The sequence below is a fragment of the Molossus molossus genome, unplaced genomic scaffold (assembly GCF_014108415.1).
Source record: "Molossus molossus isolate mMolMol1 unplaced genomic scaffold, mMolMol1.p scaffold_m16_p_17, whole genome shotgun sequence".
NCBI classification, from domain to species: domain Eukaryota; kingdom Metazoa; phylum Chordata; class Mammalia; order Chiroptera; family Molossidae; genus Molossus; species Molossus molossus.
In genome coordinates, this window is record NW_023425352.1 from 69,749,791 (window position 1) to 69,774,706 (window position 24,916).

General features: G+C 53.6%; 1 protein-coding gene across 1 annotated transcript in view; it reads left to right on the forward strand.

Moving 5' to 3' along the window:
• Positions 1–24,916, forward strand: part of FRMPD2 (FERM and PDZ domain containing 2) — an 83,628-nt gene that overhangs the window by 56,969 nt on the left and 1,743 nt on the right. The window contains 13 exon segments of the mRNA XM_036264859.1: positions 417–515; positions 1,877–1,966; positions 2,594–2,701; positions 2,779–2,895; positions 6,157–6,261; positions 12,960–13,030; positions 14,005–14,098; positions 14,983–15,068; positions 17,163–17,307; positions 18,686–18,781; positions 18,784–18,885; positions 20,453–20,512; positions 23,116–23,380. Of these exon segments, the coding sequence (XP_036120752.1) occupies positions 417–515; positions 1,877–1,966; positions 2,594–2,701; positions 2,779–2,895; positions 6,157–6,261; positions 12,960–13,030; positions 14,005–14,098; positions 14,983–15,068; positions 17,163–17,307; positions 18,686–18,781; positions 18,784–18,885; positions 20,453–20,512; positions 23,116–23,380 (1,438 nt within the window).

Here is a 24,916-nt window from a genome sequence, read left to right on the forward strand (position 1 = left end):
GTTGGGGTGCGGGAGCATGCCCAGCCCAGCCGAAAACAAAACAAACAATAAAAATCAGAACCACCTGAAAGACTCATGCTTTGTACTCAGCGTGGAGCCACCGCAAGCCTGGGAACATGATTCTTACCTGGTGGTTAAGGAAATGGAAGTTTGGAAGGCCACAGATCCAATCCAAAGGAGAGAAAGTGGGAGGTTCAGAGGAGGCCTGGGTGACTGTAGGGCCCCCTAAGAAAGAAAGACCCCGAAGCCATTCTTCTGGTGCCCTCTCATAAGCAGCCCTTGGACGGCCTGTTCCCAGAGCTGCTGGCGGATCAGGCTGAGGGCCGCCCGCGTCAGGCCACCGTCCATCCAGACCAGGAGATGCCAGGAGGCCGCCTCCCGGGGACATCTGATCCCATCTCGCTCTTTCCCTACAGCCCCACACCGGCGGGAACAGCTGGAGAGCGCCTGTTTGGTCCAGAAGCCAATGCCGTGTGGCCCTCTCTCTGGGCTGCCTGTTCGGAGTGTGTGCACAGGTAAGGACCAGGCGGTGGGCTAGGCCGTGGACCAGGTTTGGAGTAAGGGCAACCTTACCAATGATGCTGGCTTGAAATATTTGCCACCACTTCAATTCATTTCCCCAGTAGTGTTTATAATCATTTTGTTTTAAAAAAATTATTTTCAAAGCTGCATTTGGTCGGGAACAGTCTGCCGTCGGCGGGGCTGGCTGTGTGCACTTGCCACGCGGGGCTGTCGGTGAAGCTCCCGGCACTCGGTCCGCTGAGGCCCCTGCTGGGGAGCAGTGTGCTCGGAGAAAGGCATCGTCCGTTTCAGCTGCAGCTCCTCTCGCAGCCCAGAGCCTCCCTATGCTCACCCGGAAGCGCACACAGGGTGCCCGCCGCTACCTTCTGTCCTAACCCCCTGGGCAAGTCCCTCGAGAAGTGTAAAGACAGGGAGATTCCAGAAACATACTTCGACTCCTCGAGCATGCTCAGTGTGGGGACTGCATCTGAACTACCACCAGCGGCTCTACCACGAACTGTTTGCCAGGCTTCGCCATGGCCCCTGGGGAGGCAGAGATGAGGAAAGCCTTGGGCGGTGGGGCACCGTTTACAATTTTCCCGTGTCTTGTCGGGCACTAGCGTGCCTGCCCCAGGACTCCAACGGGCCTAGAACAACCTCACGGCTCCGCTCTGGTTTCCTCCAGGACCCGAGCTGGGGAGGAGCGGCAGGGCACCTGCTCTGGGCTATGGGACGGCGCCACCCTCCGATTTGAGGCCCAGAAGGGAAAGACTTGGGTGTCTCACCTCTGTGCTCTAATGACAGTTTTAGTTTTCACTGCCATCAAGTACATCTCTGCTCAAGTTCTGTCTTGTCCCAAGATCAATGCAGGAAAAATAGCTATAAAAGTCATACAGCAAAATGCAGGTGGCCCATCCCCCCTTGCCTGGGCTCCTGCTGAGCCAACGCTGACTGAGCAAGTTCATAGAAGCACCTGCTCAGTTATCCATTCCCAGCATGCTGAGCGTGTGCACGTGCGTGGCTGGGCACCTGTGCACCCCTGGGGTACTAGGTCTCAGGTAATTTGGCAGAAAAGCACAATGCAGCTCTGGCCGGTTTGGCTCAGCGGTTAGAGCGTCAGCCTGCGGTCCGGAGAGACCCGGGTTCGGTTCCTGCTAAGGGCACGTACCTCGGTTGCAGTTTGTCCCCGGCCCTGGTTGGTCGTGTGGGTGGCAGCCACTTGATGTGTCCCTTTCACATCGATGTTTCTCCCTCTCTCTCTGTTCCTCTCTCTCCCTCCCACTCCATCTGTACAAAAAATGGAAAAATGTCCTCCGGTGAGGATAAAAAAAAAAAAAAAAAAAGCACAATGCAGGGTTCCATTTTTTAGTTTTAGGGTCACAAAATAAGAGAACAGACTTTACAGCTGAACTGGATCGAGATATCATACATGTGACACTGAACTGGGACCCACGTCGTGGTTTTGGTAAGAGGGCCCTGGTGGGTGAGACCCAGTCTCTCCCTCTGGGCGGGGTGCGTGGCGGCTTCCTTCTGGACTTTTCTACTCCCCTCTTCTGCCTCTCCTCTCCCTGTTCCGTCTTTTCCTCCCTTTAAGTGTCCCTAGAAAGCAGTGGGACTTTTGGGTCAAAGTTTTCCTTTGAGGCCTGATGAGATTTTGGGGTACATATCGTGAGAATCTGAGTACGAGATAGAAAAGGTCTCCCCCCTTCAATACCATCTAACATCCTTTGTCTAGTATATTTAGATTCTTAGTGATGGAAAAAAATAGTCTATTTTTTCACTGTTTCCTTCATGTGAAGACCCTTGAAGCCACATAGGAAACAGACACTCCAGGGACAGTACTTGTTAAAAATCATCTCTTTCCTCTCTCGCTGTCTTCTGAGCACACGCAGTGCACACTGGTGGGCTGTGTTCCTGGCTCGGGCTGTGCTCACTAACTCCTGGCAAACCCAGGGGACTTGGCAGAGTACAAGGGGCCGTTGGAGGCTCGGGGGACCTAGGGACACCTATCAGTGATGCCACTTGGTGGTTGTGTGATCTCCGAACTGCAAAGTCATTGAGCACCATCTTCTTAAATATCATTGGATTGCAGGTTTTGTCATTAACGAGGGAGAAGATGTAGGCAGAGTTGACCCTGGGGTCTTTATATCCTCAATATTACCTGGGGGACCGGCTGAAAAGGCTAAAACGATCAAACCAGGTATGTCTTTGTAAACGGCCCGAGGAACTGCTCCTTCTTATCTTTGACGGTATTATCGAGACGTTTAATTTTCCCAGGAGGGCAGATACTAGCCTTGAATCACATCGGTTTGGAGGGCTTCCCATTCGACATGGCTGTTAGAATGAGTCAGAATTCTCCTGACAACACAGAGCTACTCATTTCTCAGTCAAGGCGTCTTCCCCTGCTTTCAGAGGCCGGTGAGCCTTCCTTGCCCTCTTTGTTTTCAGGGGTGCACTGTTACCTCAGGGTTCTGGGTCTGTGAGTCCCTGGAGGGCTTTTGCATTGCTTTCCTCACGGTGGTGCGGAGGGGGCAGGATGGCTCCCCGGCTCCACTCCTTATTAGACACGGTCCATACAGCCGTCGTGTGTTTTCCTGCCCATTCTTCGTGCACGACAGGGAGGACATTCTGTCTGTCACCCACATTCTCCCTGAACGCGGCTGCCCCGGGACCCCACGTAGCTGGAGCTGAGGCGTGGCGGTCGGTGGGGGGGAGAATGCGAAGTGTTCTCAAAGCCGAGTTCCCATAGCGAGCGGGCCGGCTTCCTTGGCTGAGATTTGGCATGTTAGAGGTCAACGAATAAAGTGACATTTCTGTTTTAAAAGGATGCTTTTATTCATCCGTAGGTAAGTATGAGAGAGAGAGAGCAATCGCCATTTCAAACAATACTGTAATTATGTGTATGTGGGGCAGGTCTGGGAGTACGGAGGTAACGCAGGGAGGTTAACATACCCTTTCCGCCCCGTCACCTGGGGCCACTGTGCATGACCCTGGGCCTGAAAAGGAGGCTGCCTGCGAATCCGGGCTGGTGCATTTCTTCCTCCAAGTCGAGGGGCGGCGCCCGAGCTCCCCTGTGTGCAGAAATGGCTCCCCTCACCCGGCCAGCGTTGTCTAGGTCTTTGCGCAGGCACCTCGTTTGCTCAGCCTTTGGAAACCAGACACACCCACTCTTGCACATGAACGCACCATCACCAGACGTGTTCGCTGCAGCTGCCCGTGGGCACAGAACGTGTGCCAGTGGAACCTCAGCCGTGTGCCTTCATCCTGGGTGGAGCTGACCCGGGTGCTGCCCCGCGCTTCCACAGTCGCAGCCCCAGCTCTCGGTGTCGGTGGGACTTCCCAGCACAGCCACCGTTTCCCCACAATGTCTAGGCTTTTCCCTCCACGCTTCGCCCAGGGCTCGGACTAGAAGGAGTAAGAAAACCTTCCTTTCTTTTTTGATCAAGAAACATAATGCAGCTGAGCCAGGGTTAATTGTGTCACTCGGGGCTGGGCTGCTGTGGTAGAGGGTATCAGTGCCTGCACAACCGGGCAGCTCATATCGTGGCCTCTGGTTGGTCCCCAAGCTGCAACGAAGTGGCTTGGCGCTTGCCAGCCACGCGAGGAGAAAGAAGACCAGGCTGATCCGCTGCATGAACAGCCATGTGTTTCAGCCCCAAGATTCAAACCACAGCCTGATGTTAGAACCTTAGACGATGAGTTTTTCACAACGCCTGTGGATTAGATGTCTTCTCACCGTGGGTCCCCTGCCCCAGCAGGTAAACTTGCCTCATCACAGCTGAGGTTCCTTTTTGTTTGTTTGTTTTAAAAAATTTTTCTTTATTGATTTTAGAGAGAGAGGAAGGGAGAGGGAGAGAGAGAGAGAAACACCGATGAGAGAGAACATCGACTGGCCGCCTCCTGCATGCCCTCCACTGGGGATCAGACCCACAACCTGGGCATGTGCCCTGACTGGGAATCGAACTGGTGACCTACTGGTGCAGGTTCAACGCTCAACCCCTGAGCCACACCAGTCGGGCACAACTGAAGTTTCTTATGCAGCTTCTACCACTGCTGGAGGGAGACCTTCCCAGGTGACGCTGGCTGGGTCATCATGGGCAGAGGCTCGCGGCCACGAAGTTCCACTTGCTAAGGCCGCTGTTGGGGCAGGAGGTCTAGACGAGAGGTCAGGGACAAGACATGACATTCCCACCATGAGTGGCCACCACTGTCTACAATGGATTGAGTTTTACTTGCACACACAGTTCTCCCAGCTTGTGTTCCAGTGGACAGGCACACCTTGCACAGCGTGGCTTTTTAATTCAGTCATAAATCCTGTCTTCATTTCCCCTGGAGAGTGTGGAAGAAAATAAAAAATGCTCACACTAGCAGAAGGACAGTGGAATCTGAATGAAATGGCCGAAATAAGGCATCACAGAGCAGCGGCCCGGCCAGTCTCTCCTGAATACCTTTAGGGTTGAATGACTTCAAATCAAATTCAGCAAAGTAAGTTAGTTCAACATAGCATCTGGGCACTTCTCTGGGTGCGAATGAGCCTGAATCAAAGCAGCGAGCCTACTTGCATGTTTCTGTATCCAGATAGAAAGAAAGTCTAACCAGTATGCCTTCCTCCCACGCACATTTGTTGAGCAACTAATATTAACATATTGACAGTCAATATATTTACTGAGGCTCTACCAGGTACCAACCGTAATTTCTCCTTCTCTCTCTCTCTCCATGTGTATAAATAGCCTCTAGGCCTCACCAACCCTATAAGGTAGCTGATATCACTATTTCAGGTATAAGGAAGTCGAGGTCCAGAATTAAGTACCTCCCTGCGCTTTTACCTATTGATTCCCAATGTCATGATCTTTTCTCTGTTCTGTGCCAGATGAAGGGTCAGACCTGGGGTCAACAGAAATCAGTGGCCCAGCCTTCACCTACAGGGAGTCCACCATCTGATTATTATCAAGTCCCCCAAAGAGACCTGACATGTTGGTCTTTGGATCACACGGTGATTACAGGTGTGCTCAGGTGATTACAGGTGTCCAGAAGAGGCTGCTTTAAGAGCACACAGCCTGGCCAGTGTGGGTCACTGGTTCGATTCCCGGTCAGGACACATGCCCGAGTTGTGGGTCAAATTCCCAGTGTGGGGCATGTTGGAGGTGGCCAGTCAATGTTCTATCTCATCGATGTTTCTCTCTCTCTCCCTCTTCCTTTCTAAAAATCAATAAGGAAAAAAAAATTAAAAAAAAAAAGAGAGAGAGCACCACATGCTGGTTGTGGGGTCTTGTGAAGCCTACTTAGTCCTTTTGACTGTTTCTCAGAATTGAACTGGGAGAACACCTTCCTGGTGCACATGCCGACGAGACGGAAAGGTGTTTAGGTGTGTGTACGTGCGTGCGCGTGTGCGGATGGTGCTCATCACGTGGTAAGAGCTCGACGGGGCAGCTGGCATTAGCTAGTAGCTTGGTTTTCACAGTTGCGTCACCAGGTGCCACTTAGTGTTCTCAGTCACACCCAGCACCTCTCCTTCCTCCATTCTAAATGCATCCTCCTTCGTGAGTGAGACCGCATGGCTCCCAGCAGCTGTCAAAGGTCCTTCTGCCAGGGTGACACAGAGATGCCACCGAGATCCAGCTTGGCCAAGCTGTTGATTCTCTTTGGCTTGTGCAGGTGCTGGTGGAAACACCCCGAGCGAGGAGAACAGCGCAGCCAACTCCGGGGTCTTCTCGCCAGGCAGCCTGAGCGACGGCCCCGGGGCTGTTGTTCCTCACACACGCAGGACCAGCAGAGACCACCGAGGAAACAGACGACGGGAACTCAGCTCACTGTCCAGGGGGAAGCCTCAGCCACACACCCTCCCTCTGAAGGTCACTGTACCTGCGGTTCACGCTCGAGAATTTGAAGGGAACAGGCTGTGGAGCCTGGTAGCCCTGGCTTCAAAGTCCCTCCTTGCTCACTGCTTACTCTCGTCAGGTGCAGAGAGGTTATTTAATCCCTCTGCCCCCCTCTTTCTCCTTTGCAGAATGGAAGTAAGTGCCTGAACTCCTTTGTTGAAAGAACATCAAGGGAAAAGCAAAGCTCCCAGAACAGTGCCTGGGCCCCAGGCTGTGTTTTCGCTCCTGTGTCCCTCAGCACAACTACAATGGTTACCAGCAGCAATAACACTGCTTGCTGCCCAGGGCAATGCATGGACAACCAGGCACCTCAGATTCCTGGCCTCTAGCTGGTCCTCAAGCGGCAGCTAAGCGGCTTGGCTCTTGAGAACCACACCAAGAGGAAGACCAGGTGGACCTGGGTGCCCAGAGCCCTGTCCCAGCCCCAGAGCCACCTCCAGCAGTGTCTCCTTGGACACGAGTGGAATAATCTCCTGTCTCCCCTCCAGACCTCTCCCCTTTCCTCTGGGCCCCGTGAAGCAGACACTTGCAGACTATCCTCCTCTGCCTCCCAGCTGGCTTTGTCCTGAAGAAGCCCTGTGTCTAGAAACATCTCCCTATTTCCATTACTCTCACAATCTACCCCACGCACAACACCTGGGACATCAGATGCGCCAGCTTTTCAGCAGTTCTGACACTGACTGCCTGCAGTTAGCAATAATCCCACGAGCTAATGACTCAGCCCCCAGGACTGCCCCCACTTCAGATGCTAATTGCTAGTCGTTACCCACTCTTCTGTGTGACCTGCTACAAACTGAGGTTCCTACAACCTCCTCCTTAGGTTTGATAACTTCCTAGAACAGCTCACCGAAGCCAGGCAAGCAGTGTACTTGCTATTGCCAAGTTATTATGAAGACTATTTAAAGGGTCCAAGTGAACAGCCGATGAAGAGATGGATGCATTGGGTGCAGTCGAGGGTCCAGAGAGCAGAAGCCGTTGTCCGTGTGGACTCAGGTGTGCCATTCCTCTGGCTCACAGAAGACGCGTTTACAATGTGGAAGCTCTCTGAACCCCATACTTTTATGGGGGCTTCATCACATCGGCACGACCAATCATTAACTCAGTCTTCAGCTCCTCTCCCCCACCCCAGAGGGTGGGGCTGGTGTGCCGCGGAGAGTTCTAAGCTTATAATCACCGTCAGGGCTTTCTGGTGACCACCCGCCATCCTGGAGCCATCCGGGAACCTACCAAGGGTTATCTCTCTAGATCAAGACACTTCTATTACCCAGTAAATTCTGAGAAGTTTCAGAGCTCTGTTAGCAATCCGGGTGAAAGGTCAAATATTACAACAAAAGATGCTCTGCTCTCTCATCATTTAGGAAATCCAAGGGTTTAAGGACCTCTTTGCCAGGGGTGAAGAACAGATATTTATGTGTATTTGTATATAATTTTTTTCCCCATTATTTCACACCCGGTAGAAGCCTGCAGCTGGCGGATGAGTGAGGACAGGACGGTCACTCCGCCTGTGCGGGTTGGCAGTGTCCTTCCGCTGAAGAGCACGCTTTGCTTTGCCCAGACTGCGCTGTAGGTTCCGCGGCCACTCCTCCTCCACCCCTCAGGCTCGGAGAAGGTGACAGCATGGACCCTGCTAGCCCAGGGCGCTTAGCTCTCCCTGTTGGTTTCTCTAAATGTTGCTAACACCTGTGATTTCTCCAAATGTTGCAACATCCTTTGTGAGCACTCCTGTTAACCAGGTTGAGTGTGTGCCTTCTCTCTCTTGCGGGGGCTCTGTTCCACGCAGCCAGGTTACCCCACCTCTCTCAACCTCAGTTTATTTTCTCAGATTTAACAAATACATTTTTTACTTACAGCTGATATTCAATATTGTATTAGTTTAAGTTGTAAAACCCTGTAGTTAGACATTTATATAACTTACAAAGTGATCACACTGGTAACTCTAGTACCCGTATGATACCATACATAGTGATTACAATATTATTGACTATATTCTCCGTGCTGTAGTTTACATCCTCAGGACTATTCTGTAACTACCGATCTGTACTTCTAAATCATTTCTCCTTTTCACCTATCCTCCAACCCCCTCCCATCCTGTAACCATCAAAATGTTTTCTGTATCTATGAGTCTGTTTCTGTTCTGCTTGTTCTTTTATTTTGTTTTATAGATTCCATATATAAATTAAATTATCTGGCATTTGTCTTTCTCTGTCTGACTTATTTCACGCAGCACAATATCCCCTAGATTTATCCATGTTGTTGCAAATGGCAAAATTTCATTCTTTTTTATGGCGGAACCATATTCCATTGTATATATGCACTTCTTTATCCATTCATCTATTGATGGACACTCAGGTTGCTTCCATATCTTGGCTATTACAAATAATGCTGCAGTGAACATATGGATGTACATGTCTTTTTGACTGGGTGTTTTAGGGTTCTTCATATCAATACCCAGAAGTGGAATTACTGGGTCCTCCTTTGTCTCTTGTTATAGCCTTTGTTTTAAAGTCTATTTTGATTGGTATAAGTATTGCTATGCCATTTTTTTAGTTAGTTTGTTTACATTTTCATGAAATATCCTTTTCTATTCCTTTACTTTCAGTCTGTGTGTGTCTTTCCACCTGAATGCAGTCTTTTGTAGACAGCAGATGTAAAAGCATTGTTTTCCTATCCATTCAGCCAGGGGTGAAGAATTGAAGCATTTAAAGAAATTATTGATAGGTATGTATTTATTTCCATTTTATTATTCAAATTTTTTATTTTTTTTCTTCTTCTTCTTCTTAAAGAAAACCCTTTAACTCTTTTAATACTGGTTTGGTGGTGATGAACTCCTTTAGTTTTTTCTAGTCTGGGAAGCTCTTTATCTGTCCTTCAATTCCAAATGACAGCTTTGCTGGTAGAGTAATCTTGGTCGTAGGTCCTAGCTTTTCATTGTTTTGAATATTTTATGCCAATCTTTTCTGGCCTGCAAATATTCTGTTGAGAAATCAGCTGACAGTCTCTTTGAAGCTCCCTTGTAGGTAACTAACTGCTTTTCTCTTGCTGCTTTTAAGATTCATTTTAATCATGATGTGTCTTGGTGTGGGCCTCTTTGGATTCATCTTTTCTTGGGACTCTCTGCTCTTCCTGAACTTGTATATCTATTTCTTTTTACCAGGTAAGGGAAGTTTACTGTCATTATTGTTTCAAATAAGTTTTCAATTTCTTGATCTCTCTCTTCACCTTCTGGCACCCCTATGATGCAAATGTTGGTATACTTGAAGTTGTCCCAGAGACTTCTTACACTATCCTCATTTTTTTTGGATTCTTTTTTCCGTTTGCTGTTCTGATTGGGTGTTTTCAGCTTTCTTATCTTTCAAATCTCTGATTTGATCCTCTGCTTCATCTACTATACTGTTAATTTCTTGTAATATAGTCTTCATTTCAATTAGTGTAGTCTTCATTTACTGACTGGTTCTTTTTTGTGTTTTCTAACTCCATTTTTATGTTTCCTCTCTTTTTGCTGAAGTTCTCACTAAGTTCCTCTACTTATCTCTAGGTTCATTGAGCATCCTTATAACCAGTGTTTTGAACTCTTCATTAGTAGATTGCTTGTCTCCATTTAGTTTAGTTTTTTTCCTGGAATTTTGTTCTCTACTTTCATTTGGGATATATATATTTTTTAATCTCCTTGTTTTTGCTGCCTCCCTGTGTTTGATTCTATATATTAGGGAGAGCTGCTACATCTCCTGGTCTTGGTAGAGAGGCTTTACGTAATAGGTGCCCTGCAGGGGCCAGTGGCAAAGGCTTTAGGGTCACCTGAGTTGGGTGCTCCAGGTGGGCCCCACACCCTCCTGTTGTAGTTGAGCCTTGATTGCTATTGACAAATCAATGGGAGGGATTTACTCCCAGGCCAATCAGCTTTGAGGACTGGCTGTGACCACTGTGGAGAATCTGCTGTGCGGGGGCAGACCCCACAGAGAAGAACTCATTTCAGTGGGGCTCAGGGACCTGCCAAGTCCACTCCTTGAGTGTGTTGCTCATGAGATGGTTGGGTGGTGCTTCAGCTTGGTCTGAAGCTGTCTACCAGGTGTGCTGGCTCTGGGGCCTCCCAGGAGGTGCAGGCCAAGGTAAGCTGTCACTTGTGCCCTACCTGGGGCTACCTGGCATGAGCTACAAAGTACTGTGCAGATGGCTGTTACTTGTGCTGGCTTTGGAGAAGACCAGGAAAGGCTGAGTTGTGAACCATGGCTGTCTGCTGCTAATGATGGGCTGAGGCTACTTAGCAAGAGGTATGGGGCACACCAAGGCCAGATGCTGCTTGTTTGAGAGATTTTGGGAAAATTTGCAGCATGAGACAAGACAGGCCATTTATGTGAAAAAGCCACTAGGAAGGACTTGGGTAGGTCCAAAGATTGGGTGGGGCAGGGTCTCATGAAATCACCCATGGGGTTAACAGTGTCAGCCACGTTGATGGAGACTCAGATATGATGCCCGCCTGCTGGCTCTGTGCGGGGAGGGCTCAGCAAAGAAACAATGGTCTTTGCTAGCACTTTGCCTGGAAGCCTCACCCCTCCAGCCTTTTCCCAGTGAGTCTGCGTAAGTCCACGCATGGGCCCTTTAAGAGGAATGTCTAAGGCTCCAGCCTCCTTCTGTGTCATTCAGCCACAGTCCCCATTGATTTTCACAGCCAGAAGTTATGGGGGCTTCTCTTCCCAGCACTGGAAGCCTGGGCTGGGGGGCTGGTATGAGGCTGAGACCCCGTGGGCCGAGGGCGAGACCTCTGCAGGGGAGATACTCCGTTCAGTGTTTATCCACCACATTGGACGTGGCACCAGCCCGTTCCTCTTCTGTCCCTCCTACCAGTCTTGATGTGGCTTCGTCTTTATGTCCTTAGTTATAAGACTTCTGTCTACCTAGGTTCCAGCTGGTTCTGAATGATGGTTTATCTGCAGTTTAATTCTAATTTTGATGTGGCTGTGGGAGGTTCCAAGTACTATGTTTATCTACATGGCCATCTTTAAAAATTTTTTTTATTCTTCACCCAAGGATATATTTCCTCTGATTTCGCCCTGACTGGGGATCAAATCCACAGTGTGGGTAAGTGCCCTGACTGGGAACCAAACCTGCAATCTTTCGGTGCACGAGACATCACTCCAACAACTGAGCCACACCAGCCAGGGCCTGTGCTGCCATCTCGACTGGAAGCGCTCCACCCCATGTTTGTGTTTTGTGTTAGAGGCGATGATGCCTCGTACAGAGATGCGGAGGAAAAGGTGCCCAGGACCGGCTCGCAGTAGGGCTCTGAGAATGTTAGTTCTTTCCTCATTGGCTGTGGTGCTCCCTGGACAGTGTGTCGCATGAAGAGCCACATGTGGGGTCAAGAGAATCATGCTAACTGGACATTTATGCAGGGCTCACCCATGTGTCAGGCAGGGGCCCGAGCACTTGGATGTGTAACTCGCGTAAGCTGCATGGCCAGCCTCTGAGTAATTCCGATCATCATTCCCTTTGTAGGCGGGTTACCTGCGGCACAGAGGGGAAAGGAACATACCTGTGGTCTCTCAGGAATGAGTGTGGCAGAGCTGGGATTTGAATCTGAGCAGGAGACTCCGAGCGGAAACCTTCACCCTGGGCTGCCCTTGGAAGGACCCCTTTTCTAGGAAGTTGGGCACAGAGGGCTTCTGCTGAACCGATCATTTTTTAGCTTACTTTATTCTGTTTAATTTTCTTTGTGTTAATTATGTTTTCCAACCTGGTGGACTAGGAAGCTGCTAAGCAAAGCAGATAGGACAGAAAGCTGGGAATATCTGTGGCCCCACATTCTGGGCACGGTTCATGAACGCTCTCCCCCACTAGATAGTCCTTGGATATGGGCAGGCCTATCTGATCACTGCCATCTCCCTGGCACCTTGCACGGTGCCTGGCACATAATAGGTGCTCAATTAACGTTGCAGCATGATTGGACAAATACATAAACAAATCCTACCTGGTTACTGTCACGATATCAAGCAAATGCCTGGCACGTTATAGACAATTCTTCTCTTGTATCCTCTCAAGGATTCATCCGTTGTAAAGAAGAACCCAGCGCAGCTTCTTGCTGGGGATGACTGAAGGTCCTCTTCAGGTTTTGTTCTGCTCATGAAGCTGCTGTGTGTCTGGTACGAAGCATGCCATCACTGGGCGGGTGTCATATGTGAAGCTACCAGGAAGTGCCTGATGACTCAGTTCTTATAATGATATTTGCATCTTGAATAGAAGCAGGAGGGGACTTACTATTTTTGAGTCCCTGCTATGCGCTGGGCATCATTCACAGTCACAGTTAAAAGAGGCGCTCTCGTTCCATTTCTGTGGACTGGAAACCAAGAATGGAGAGACTATGAAAGCAGTCCAGGGTCACCGAGGGAGGAGCTGATAAAGCAGGGGACATATCTCCTCCGGCCCAGCCAAAAGCTCACGCCCCTTTTGTTGCGCAGTGCTGCCAACGCCGGAGGGCAGTGAGGGCTAATGGGTGTCATCTGCGTAGGTGAGGCAAGTGTCCTCCTGCTTTTTCAATTTTTGTTTCTTTGGGGCAGGATGCTGGTTCTTTTTGCTGGTTTTCAGAAACCAGTGCCAGTGGAATCTACTTTGTGGACCCGGTTGAAGAAGATGGGACCCTTGGGTTCAGCGCAACTGTAAGTGTTATTAGGAGAGCTCGGGAGGAAACACTCAGTAAGATGCTCATCTGGACCTTGGTGAGCATCCCACGCCTGCGGAAACTCTGATAATGTGCTCATCAGTAAAAGCAGCCCAGGGGAAATGGGTGAACCAAAAAAGTTGGTGGGGACCTTAGTGTGGGTGGGAGTTCAGAAACCCCTGGGAGACACAGCAAACTTGGGACGAGCGGTGTGGGTGGGATTGGGTGGTGGGTCTTTGAGGTTACGGTGGGCAACAAGGAGAGGGTAGCAGGGGTGAGACTGGAGGGGCAGAAGCCCAAAGGTAAGAGAGCTAATCCACAGTCATCCAGAAAAGGGTCATGACAGAGGCTGGTGCTCCCACTTCCAAGGCTGGGACAAGGTCCGGCTCAGGGTGAATGCGTTGCATTTGGTTTGCTCTGTCGGGTAGACCCTGGAGGAGGGAGGAAAACACTGTATAGGAACGATGTAATCCCACTGATTAGAAGAAAGAGTTCCATCTTTATCTAGTGATCTGGACGGATGTTCATGATCAACTATTAAGCTTAAAAAAGCACCTTTTTTCTACTTTTGAATCCACAAACCAACACACAAACATACAGGACATGCTGGGCACCAGGCCCTGGATGTGCCAGGCACCAGCCCATTGCCGTGTCCACCTATGTTGGTTGTTGCTGATGGAGAGACAGTGTGGTGCATTGAGGCAGCTCTGATTTGCAAGCACCTGCCATGGGCCATTGCCGGGGCTGGAGACAGCACAGCTCCCTCACTCCGCGCGAATCGCTATACTTCTTATGAGTACCTGACCTTACTGCTCATGGGTGTTACAAGCAGATGAGTCAATATATAAGATGGTGTCACATGGAGGTGAGGTGACGACACAGGAGCAGGCAAACGGGACTCGTGGTCATGCAGTTTGGGGAGGCTCTCCAGGAGTGGGCAGGTGGGCAGTGAGTTTCACATTATGTTTCCAGGGCGGCATTAACACAAGTGTGCTCTACAGAGGGATCTACGTGAAATCCATCATTCCTGGAGGACCTGCTGCCAAGGGAAGGCAGATCCTATGGGGTGAGGGGTGCAGCGTGCTGGGAGCAGGCAGATCCTGCGGGGTGAGGGGTGCAGTGTGCTGGAAGCAGACAGATCCTGTGGGGTGAGGGGTGCAGCATGCTGGGAGCAGGCAGATCCTGCAGGGTGAGGGGTGCAGTGTGTTGGGAGCAGGCAGATCCTGCGGGGTGAAGGGTGCAGCATGCTGGGAGCAGGCAGATCCTGTGGGGTGAGGGGTGCAGTGTGCAGAGCAGGCACGTGGCAGCAGCCGAGCCCAGCTCCGGGGTGCAGCCCGCTCCCACCCTGAGGCCCTGTGCACATGATGGCCTTCAGGTCGTGGCTTCCCCACGTGGTCCACCGCTCGATCGGTTCATGTAGCAATCAGGTGTCTGCTGTGGCACACTGGGTACCACCAGGTGACTTTAAAATGTAAGACTTTAAATAAGCGACTGTGTAGCCTCCAGGGGGCAACGGTGCTCTCTGTGGAGGACGGAGTGTGCCTGGTCGACGCTCACTTTGTCTCCGGGAGGACTCTGTGGTCTCCTCTCTGCCCTTCCCGTCCTCTGCTCCAAAGGAACAGGTGGTTTATACTGGTCTCCAGAGCACCAATCATTGAACCAAAAGGGCACTTAGGCCTTCACTTCATGTCTCCTAGAATTTCAGTGTCCCGACCAGTTTGTCGTAAAACAACATCCTGAAGGTAAATACTATCCCAAAGGGACCTGAAAAACTTTCCAAACCCGTTTCCCAGGACAACAGGAGAAAGGACGAGGTCGTAGAGATGGCTCAGCCCTGGGAAGGTTCTCTGTCCTCTGTGTGAAGGTGTCCCGAGGGTGCTGGGCAGGGCCCCCGGCGGGTCCCTCCTGCAGCCTCAGGAACCCCGGACAGGACCCCCGTCTCCCTCCCAGGCGACAGGCTCCTGCAGGTAGACAGGAGGTGTCTGCGCGGCCTCCCCCACGAGCAGGCCCTGCAGCGCCTCCAGGACTCAGCGCAGGTAGGTGCACCGGGCAGGGTAACTGGGGGCTCCCCCTTCCAGAGCTTTCTGCAATCTCCTTGGGTGGGAGGGCGCAGGCAGGAAAGAAAGCGAGACTTTCTTCTTTGTCGTATTCTCTTTTGCTTCTTCCTTCTGCCACAACCTTTCTATGTGGGTGTGAAGGCCAGGAGGAAGCAGACAGATGTTCCCAAGCAGGAAACGTCACACCTATAAATAGCCGTGGAACATACTTGCCATTTGCCTAGATTCCGAATCACACATCTGCTGGGAGCTGACGGGTGTACTGCTCCCCACCCCCCACCTGCTCGGCCCCCCACCCGCTCGCCCCCCCCACCTGCTCGGCTGCCCCTCCCGCTCTCTGCTGCAGCCCAGCTGACCAGTGCTTCCGTCTGCTCTCGGCCCCACCCCTGACCTGCCTTGCACATGCTGACCCCACCCCCAGTTCCCACGTTCCCATCGTGCTGCGAGATTGAAGGCCACACTGCTGGGAGCCCTTTCAACAGTGAGGTTGAAATTCAAGACTCCAAGAGCCGGAGGCATCCACTCACGAGGTGCTCTGTTCTGGGCAGTGCCCGGTGGCATCGGATGTCACGGCTGCGTTCCGCCCTCTGCCTGAGTGGCAGACTGTCCGTCCCCTGCACAGCAGAGCTAGCACTGTCCTGGTGCTGGGAGTCAGCAGAGACGGGGGCTCCCGGGCCCCTCTGGTGACACTGCTCTCCCCCAGCCAGCTCTGGTTTACGGGGTTCACTCGTACAGCGACCTTGGTTCACATGCCTTGAGAACAGAATCATAATTTATGAGTGTTCTCTGTTCTTCAGACCTTTGCTAAGCAACATGATTATGAAGGTGCTTGGCCAGCCTACCGGTGGTGATGACAGGTAGGAATTGTCCCTCTGGGACCATGGATTCAGTGCTGAATGACAATTGCGGCAGAAGAATACTCGCAGGGCCGTCTCCTGAAGGGAAGCTTGGCGTTTCTGGAAAGCGTCCAGGCGACGTCCAGCCACTGGCTCTTGACCCTGCTTTGGGTAACCAGAGGCAGAGTGTGTGGGAACAGGGATGGAAAGTCAAACCGTGCCCGGCCGGTGTGGCTCAGTGGCTGAGTCGACCCTGCACCAAGAGGTCGCCGGTTCGATTCCCGGTCAGGGCACATGCCCAGTCTGTGGGCCCATCCCCAGTGGGGGGCCTGCAGGAGGTGGCCGATCAATGTTCTCTCTCATCGATGTTTCTATCTCTCTCTCCCTTTCACTTTCTCTCTCTCTAAAATCAACAAAGAAAAAAAAGAAAAACCACACCGCAAGGAAATGGGGCCAGGTTGGCGTGGGCCTGGTATACCGTGCCAGGGGGTGGGACTTCAGCTGATGGGCAACACTGGACACTCTGTTGTTATTATTATGGTTTTTTATTGATTTTAGAAAGGGGTGTTGGGGAGAGAGGGACGTCAGTTTGTTGTCTTACTTATTCATTCACTGGTTGATTCTTGTATCTTATACTTGCCCTGACCGGGATCGAACCCGCAACCTTGGCGTATCGGGACAATGCTCTAACCAGTTGACTACCCAGCCAGGGCTGCACTGGAAACTCGGAATCAGGAGTGTGGCACAGTCAGTTTGTGTCTGTGGCCGTTCTCTGGGCAGCCATGCGGAGGGTGGACCCCAGGAGGAGCTGGGTCCTCGAGCCGGGAGCCTGCACAGTCTGGGGGCACGGGCAGCCGGGAGGGGTGGGGGCGCAGGAGCACTGCGGGGGCAGAAGGGGGCTGGACCAGTGCAGGAGAGGTCCGGGGGGGATGATCTGAGGCGTGGTTCTACGATCCGGGAGAATGCATGGGGAGCAGTGAGGATGAGTGAGGGGAAGAAGATGAGCTCAGCCTTGAATACATTGAAAGAGAGGCGCATGGATTACTTCCAGCAGCGTTTGTCCGATGGGCAGTGGACATACGACTCTGGACCCCAGCAGACGGGCTCGGTTGGAGATTTTGACTTGAGATTCAAATGAAGCAGCTCCTGAAAGTGTCAGAAAATTGAAAAGCATGTGAAGGGGAAGGGAGAGCTTATACCACGAGAAGTACAAACTGAGTCTGTTCACCCATCCTAGGTTGCAAGACTGGTCTTAGAGAGAAGAGGCCCCAGTGCGCAGCAGTGTCCTTGTGTTAATAACAGGATGGGAGTTGAATGCACGGCTGTTTCCTTGGCAACAGCCTTGCCTGACAGGCCTGCAAGCTGTGCCCTGGTGACAGATGGTGAGACGAGAGGGAATTGAGTGTGACTATTGTCATGTCATCCTGTGCTGCTTTGGGATTGTCAGCTCAAAAGGGGATGCAGGGAGGCTTCCGCTGGGTTCTCCAAAGATCCTGAGCAGTGGTGGTCACGATGCAGCTGGCTTTCTGAAACCAATCTAGCAAAATGTATTTCTGGAAAAATAATGCATCATCCCAACATGATTACCAGGTGTAATTCTGCCCAGACACCCTCTGAGGTTTTCTGACCAGCTGCTGGAATGTCTGTGTGTAATATTTGAGGATAGAATTGGAAGGAAGGGGTGATGCATTTTCTGACCAAACTCCACCTTCAAGCCAAGACATTCATAACCAAAGATCTAGGACTGATGAAATACTTTGGGCAAGAAAGCTGTTCAGAAACTAGCCTTTTTATTAGCAACATTTTAGAAAGCAGTTTACATGGGCATCACTGCACATCTCCAGAGGGGTCACCGCTCTGCATGTCCCTGTGACTTTGTTTCCTGCTAGAAAAGGGGTATTTCCTTAGGATGTCATGGATTGGAACTTACCTTCGTGGAGGTTTTCTGGAAGGTGTCAGTCAGGTCGAAGGCAAGGTGGCCCTCGTGGAGAGGGGTTGGGTGGAGGTGCTCACCTGTGCCTAGAACCAGACATTGCTCCTCTGGTGACTCCAGTGAGGACCTGGAGAAACTGCTCCAGAATGAGCGGAAGCGGCCACGTGATGGTGCAGTGAAGTTAGTTATGCAACACACTCGAATCCAAGAGCTTCTGGTGCTTTTATCCTCGTCCCAAATCAAAGCTCCCAGCGTGCTTTGCGCCTCGTGGACTATGCCAGCCAAGCTGGTGAAGGGAAGTGAGGGGGCTGAGAGGCTCTTCAGCTGCCAGGCCCCCGAGGTTCCTGGGATTGTGTCCAGCTGGGTGCCCAGAGGCAGCTGTTCTGTCTCCGGTCAGTGCACACAGCTACACAACACAGCAGCTAAAACATTTCCGTAGAATCACTCATAATTGTCTTCGTAACCTAATGATGCGAAACTTAGTTTCCAGCATATTAAACAATGATTGAGGTTCCAGAGGGGTACGAGCGTGTGTGATACGCGTTTGACCCAATGCCTGGACATGTGGCGTAGGCCTGTGACCTGTGTCTCTGCATGTGCCCTTTGCTGATTATCTGTAAGCGCACCGTCTGATACGACGGCCAGTGCAGTGCACATCACACAGCCACCGGACGACACTGCCCGTGGTGGACTCTGGCATCCGAGTTAGCAAAGGGGAATCTTTCTGTGTAAAACACGTGAATCGTCCCGCACAGTTTGCATTCTGAGGCTGGTCGGTTTCACTCATAATCTGCTGAAGGGCTGAGCTCCTTCGCCCTACGATACAGGTGCGAGGTTTGAAGTCAAACTGAGAAAGAACGCCGGTGGTCTGGGGTTCGGTTTTGTGCAGCTGGAGAGAGACAGCTGCAGCCACCTCGAGAAGGATCTGTGGGGATCAAGCGGCTCTCCCCAGGGCAGCCCGCGGCGGAGAACGGGGCCATCGCAGCCGGTGACGTCGCCCCGGCTGTCAAGGGAAAGCCTACCGCAGGCCTGTCTTCCAGGTGGGGCGCGCGTGATGCAGCCCTGGGCTCCAGCTGGCGGCAGCCCTGCCCGTCCAGGCCCTCCCACCACCGGGAACACTCTGGCTCCTGAAATCATACCTGGGGCCGGGACTTTGATCACCCACAGAGACCGATTGGCGGAACAGTCTCACACTTAATTTTCCATCTTAGTTTTAAAAAGCTGATCTTGAGTAAGCCTTGCTTCTAATTAGGTTCGTTATAAAACTGCAGGAAAAACCCTGGCTTTTGTGTTGTCTAAAGGTCTCCCAACACATTCTGGGGGGGGGGGGGGGGACTGAAGGCACCACAGTGGGTCCTTCCCGTCCTTTCCCCATTTCTACTAAATTTACAGCTTTAAAAAAAAAATTTTTCCCTGTATTGATTTTAGAGAGAAAGGAGAGAGAGAGAAAGAGAGAGAAGCATCGATGAGAGAGAACACTGATTGGCCGCCTGCAGCATGCCCCCCACGGGCATGTGCCCTGACCGGGAATCGGACCTGCGACCTCTTGGTGCAGGGGTCGACACTCAACCACTGAGCCACACGGCCGGGCAAATTTACAGCTTTTGAAGCACAGCGTTGCATTGGCTGTCCTGTATGATCACACACATGATTAAAACGAGAGTGAAAGTGGACACGCTGAGGTTATAGCACAGAAGCTCACTGGAATGTCGCCCGTACCAGTGGGGGCGCAGGCAGGAAACGGGTCGTTCAGGAGCGGTCAATGGAGGTGCGGGCCAGGGAGCCAGGGCGCGGTTACCCCCTCCCCCGCCCACAGGCGTGTGGGAAGGACTGTCACCCAACCAGAGCTGAGAGAGCTGGGTGCAGAGAACTCCGGGACGTGAGCTGTGACAGTAGCTGAGGGACGCTTAGCGCTGTGCCCGCAGGGAGGGAGGCGGGCGCACCCCTGCCCGTGCCCACCGCACGCCCACAGAAAGCCTCCCTGCGCCCGCACAGTCCCGCCTCTGGAGCCGGAGAAGGGCCCCCAGAGGGGAAGGAGAACAGGGAGCCCCCGGATCGGCGGTGTCTGGGTGGGGATGTCTCTGCGTCCGGCCGGATCCAGGAACGGAGAACGGCAGCAGCCTGTAGGCCAGAGGCCCGGGCCCAGCTGAGCACGGCCGGGCACCCACAGGACAGGACAGAGATGAGGGCGGGGAGAGAGGGGAGGGTGAGAGGGCAGCCGTCCTGTGCTTGAGTCGCCCTGTCTCTGAGGAACAGCCATTATTTTTGGCAGATGTTGTCACAGAAAGGCCCTGGGCAGACTGGGCATCCAGCTGCACTGTGCGCTGCCCTTGTGGGCGCTCAGGCTGGTGGCCCTGCCTCCTCGGGCTTGGGGAGGTCAGGCCACAGGGGTTTCCTGGAGCTAGGAACCGGTCGAGGTGGGTGGAGGACAGCAGCGCCCTAGGGACTAACGAGTGCGGCCTCCTCCAGGAGGCGCCCCATTCGCTGCCAGGGCCTCCCAGGAGGTCGGCTCCTGCGCTGCCGGCCCTCCAGGTGTCCTGCCTGAGCTGGGCCGGGGATGGCCAGTAACACTGGTGTCCGCGCTCTCCCCACAGGCCACATGTTCGAGCTCCCCTTCCCTGTCCAGCGGGTCTGGGCAGCCCAGTTTGCCTTAGGTAGGGTTCAACGCCACCTTCTGTCACTGGGGCAGGAAAGAGCTGGTCCCCAACCTCAGCTGGTTGGTCGCAAGGTCATGAGTCACACCTGTGCCTTCTCCCTGCTCTGCTTTGCCTCTCCTGCCGTTGGCATCTGCCTGTGCCCGAGGCAGGTGTGAAGTCCGTGTGCACAGTCTCACTAGGAACCGGGATCACAGCACAGCCCCTACAGGGAGCCTGTGCCCGAGGCAGGTGTGAAGTCCGTGTGCACAGTCTCACTAGGAACCGGGATCACAGCACAGCCCCTACAGGGAGCCTGTGCCCGAGGCAGGTGTGAAGTCCGTGTGCACAGTCTCACTAGGAACCGGGATCACAGCACAGCCCCTACAGGGAGCCTGTGCCCGAGGCAGGTGTGAATCCGTGTGTACAGTCTCACTAGGAACCGGGATCACAGCACAGCACCTACAGGGAGCCTGTGCCCGAGGCAGGTGTGAATCCGTGTGCACAGTCTCACTAGGAACCGGGATCACAGCTCAGCACCTACAGGGAGCCTGTGCCCGAGGCAGGTGTGAAGTCTGTGTGCACAGTCTCACTAGGAACCGGGATCACAGCTCAGCACCTACACGGAGCCTGTGCCCGAGGCAGGTGTGAATCCGTGTGCACAGTCTCACTAGGAACCGGGATCACAGCTCAGCACCTACACGGAGCCTGTGCCCGAGGCAGGTGTGAATCCGTGTGCACAGTCTCACTAGGAACCGGGATCACAGCTCAGCACCTACAGGGAGCCTGTGCTCGAGGCAGGTGTGAATCCGTGTGCACAGTCTCACTAGGAACCGGGATCACAGCTCAGCACCTACAGGGAGCCTGTGCCCGAGGCAGGTGTGAATCCGTGTGCACAGTGTCACTAGGAACTGGGATCACAGCTCAGCACCTACAGGGAGCCTGTGCCCGAGGCAGGTGTGAATCCATGTGCACAGTCTCACTAGGAACCGGGATCACAGCTCAGCACCTACAGGGAGCCTGTGCCGGAGGCAGGTGTGAAGTCCGTGTGCACAGTCTCACTAGGAACTGGGATCACAGCTCAGCACCTACAGGGAGCCTGTGCCCGAGGCAGGTGTGAATCCGTGTGCACAGTCTCACTCGGAACTGGGATCACAGCTCAGCCCCTACAGGGAGCCTGTGCCCGAGGCAGGTGTGAATCCGTGTGCACAGTCACACTAGGAACCGGGATCACAGCTCAGCACCTACAGGGGGCCTGTGCCCGAGGCAGGTGTGAATCCGTGTGCACAGTCACACTAGGAACTGGGATCACAGCACAGCCCCTACAGGGAGCCTGTGCCCAAGGCAGAGGGCCGAGAGGAAGGAGCTCAGGCTCTCTTTCCTTGGAGGGGATGTCACAGGACGGGCCGCCCCGGGATCTAAGCAGAGAGGAGGGGTGTGAGCACATGGTGGCAGAGGGAGAGAGGCGTGGGAGCCGGCAGGTCCTCCACGGGCGCCTTGAAGAAGCTGGCGGGCTGCCAGGGAGCCAGGGCAGGGGACGGCCTGGAGGAGAGGGATCTTTAAGAGTGAGGTTTGGGGAGTCTCCCGAAAGTAAGTGCTTTCCTATTCATTTATTTCTGCCTCATCCATTTCCGAATCTGCGGCACCCTGTATAATATACATTGTGTATCAGTAGACTCACAGGGTTTATGGTTTGTATTGAAATAACGGCGTATTCAGGGTCCCTCTCACTGTGGGGGTGAGCAGGCAGCCGGTGAGGAGACTACCAGGCTGGGTGGCAGAAGTTTCTTCCTTCCAGGTGGTGCAGGTAGGGGATCGGAACCTACGAGGCCAGAGGACTGTAAAAGGCCGAGCCTCAAGGAATGTTTGCAGAGGGGAGAGGAGACCGGGGCGGCCATGGTCATGGGAAGGGGCCAAGGCTGAGAGTGGCCGTCTTGGATGAGGACAGATGAGGACCAAAAACTTAAAACATTTTTTTTTCTATTAAAAAATGGGATAAAAAGACATTGACGCTTCTGTCTTCGTATTGTCTAAGCTTCCCAAATACTTTTTATTAAAAAGTAACACATTGCCCTGGCCAGTTTGGCTCAGCAGTTAGAGCGTCGGCCTGCGGTCCGGAGAGACCCGGGTTCGGTTCCCGCTAAGGGCACGTACTTCAGTTGCAGTTTGTCCCCAGCCCTGGTTGGTCGTGCGGGTGGCAGCCACTCGATGTGTCCCTTCACGTCGATGTTTCTCTCTCTCTCTCCCTCCCACTCTATCTGTACAAAAAATGGAAAAATATCCTCGGGTGAGGATAAAAAAAATAAAATAAAAAGTAACACATTTATCAAGAGCTTCCAATGGCCCAGCTCCATGGCTCAGAGATGGTTCAGTGCTGCTGGGCCAGTGGGAGCCAGGTCCCCCCGAGGGAGGCTGGCCCCAGGGCCCCTCCCTTCACTCTTCTGTTCTGCCAGCACGTGGGAAAAACACCCTTATTACTTTTTAAAGAAGCGATTTTTAGGTTCTGCTCAGAGTGCCCCATGGGCCTGTTGATCCTTAACATTTCCTTGAACAGACACGCGTTGCAGACAAAGACGTGCCCGGGGCAGCGCACTGACTCAGGCCAGAGCCCTGGCCGGATCCAGAGGGCAGCCGGAGGGACAGCGCCTGCCCAGACGCAGGGGGCGGCCTGGACCCCCGGCCCCAGGCTTTCCAACAGGCCACCGGAGAGGCACAGCGGGGCCAAGACAGAAAGCGACGCTGGGCCTCTTCCCGGATGCGTCCTGGGGACCCCCACCCTCACGGATGCGGCCTGCACCGGGACACAGACGCTGCGCCGTTGGCCAGCGCTCTGGAGAGGGACGTGGGGAGGACCTGCTATTCCCTTTGTGACATCAGAAGACGTGAAACGTGAGACTCAGCACATCTGCAGATCTTTGGTAAATTGTATGCACCTCATGGCTGGAAATGACAACCGAGCAATCTCTGGGCTCAGACACCTGCTAGGCCAGCGCTGCCCAGGCACTTGGAGGGGAGACAGAACAGGAGAGCATGAGGTCTGCAGCTCCTGTAACCCAGGCTTGTGGACATTGGGACAGCCAGCCTCACCCTCAGTCCCTAGTGCCCAGGGACAGCCAGCCTCACACCCAGTCCCCAGTGCCCAGGGACAGCCAGCCTCACCCTCAGTCCCCAGTGCCCTAGGGACAGCCAGCGTCACCCCTGGTCCCCCAGTGCCCTAGGGACAGCCAGCCTCACCCTCAGTCCTCAGTGCCCAGGGGCAGCCAGCCTCTCCCCTGGTCCCCCAGTACCCTAGGGACAGCCAGCCTCACCCCTGGTCCCCCAGTACCCTAGGGACAGCCAGCCTCACCCCTGGTCCCCCAGTGCCCTAGGGACAGCCAGCCTCACCCCTGGTCCCCCAGTGCCCTAGGGACAGCCAGCCTCACCCCTGGTCCCCCAGTGCCCTAGGGACAGCCAGCCTCTCCCCTGGTCCCCCAGTGCCCTAGGGACAGCCAGCCTCACCCCTGGTCCTCCAGTGCCCTAGGGACAGCCAGCCTCACCCCTGGACCCCAGAGCCTGCCTGGGATTCGTTCCCTTCATACCAGTCCCTGAAGAGCTGCAGGATTTGGGTTCTGGGCCCTCCAGGAGATGGCTGGGCGGGGAGCTCACATGGGGTCCCGATTCTCCTCTGGGTACCATGTGTCTGTACGAGGCTTCTTTCGTCAGACAGCTCGGTATGGAGGGAATAGGGCAGGGAGCAGCTAGGTCATTAACTGTACCTGGAGGTCTGCAGAGAGCTTTGTGACCTTGGGCCCCTCGGGCTCCAGATGGGAGTCCTGGGGCAGTTTTCCCAGGTGCCCCGAGCCGTCTGTGAGCCCTTGATAAAGACCTCTGCCTCTTTACCAAGAGTGCCCACCTGCCCACACATCTGGCCTTGCTCTACCACCGTCCTTGTTAAGTTCCCCAAATCTCCAAGGCTTGCCCTTCATGTAGGCGGTGCCTTGACGCTCTCATGGGCCCCTCTGTGCCCCTCCTCCCTTGCTCACCTTCCCTATGCCCACCACCAAACGCCAGGTCACATCTCATGGCAGCCTGGTGACATGTGTGAAAGGGCGGGAGGAAGGGCAGCCATCCTGACTTGTGGTGGGATGACGGCCAGGTGTTTTCTCCCTGGGCCCCCCCACCCATGGTGGACACTGCGACCACCTCGCTGCTTGCCTTCCCGGCTGATGGCCCCCCTGGGGCTCTCTCTTCAGGCCGGGCCAGTAGCTGGAGCCCCAAATCGAAGCAGTGAGCGAGGAGCCTACTAGGAAGGCTGCAGGAGGGTGGTGGTAGGAGTCGAGGCCTGGACAGTCCCGCGGTGCTGTGGCCGATGGACACATGCTGCCACCTGCTTCCCCTCCGCTGGGGACAGCTGCTGGGAGGCGGGGGTGGGGTGGGCCTGGGCAA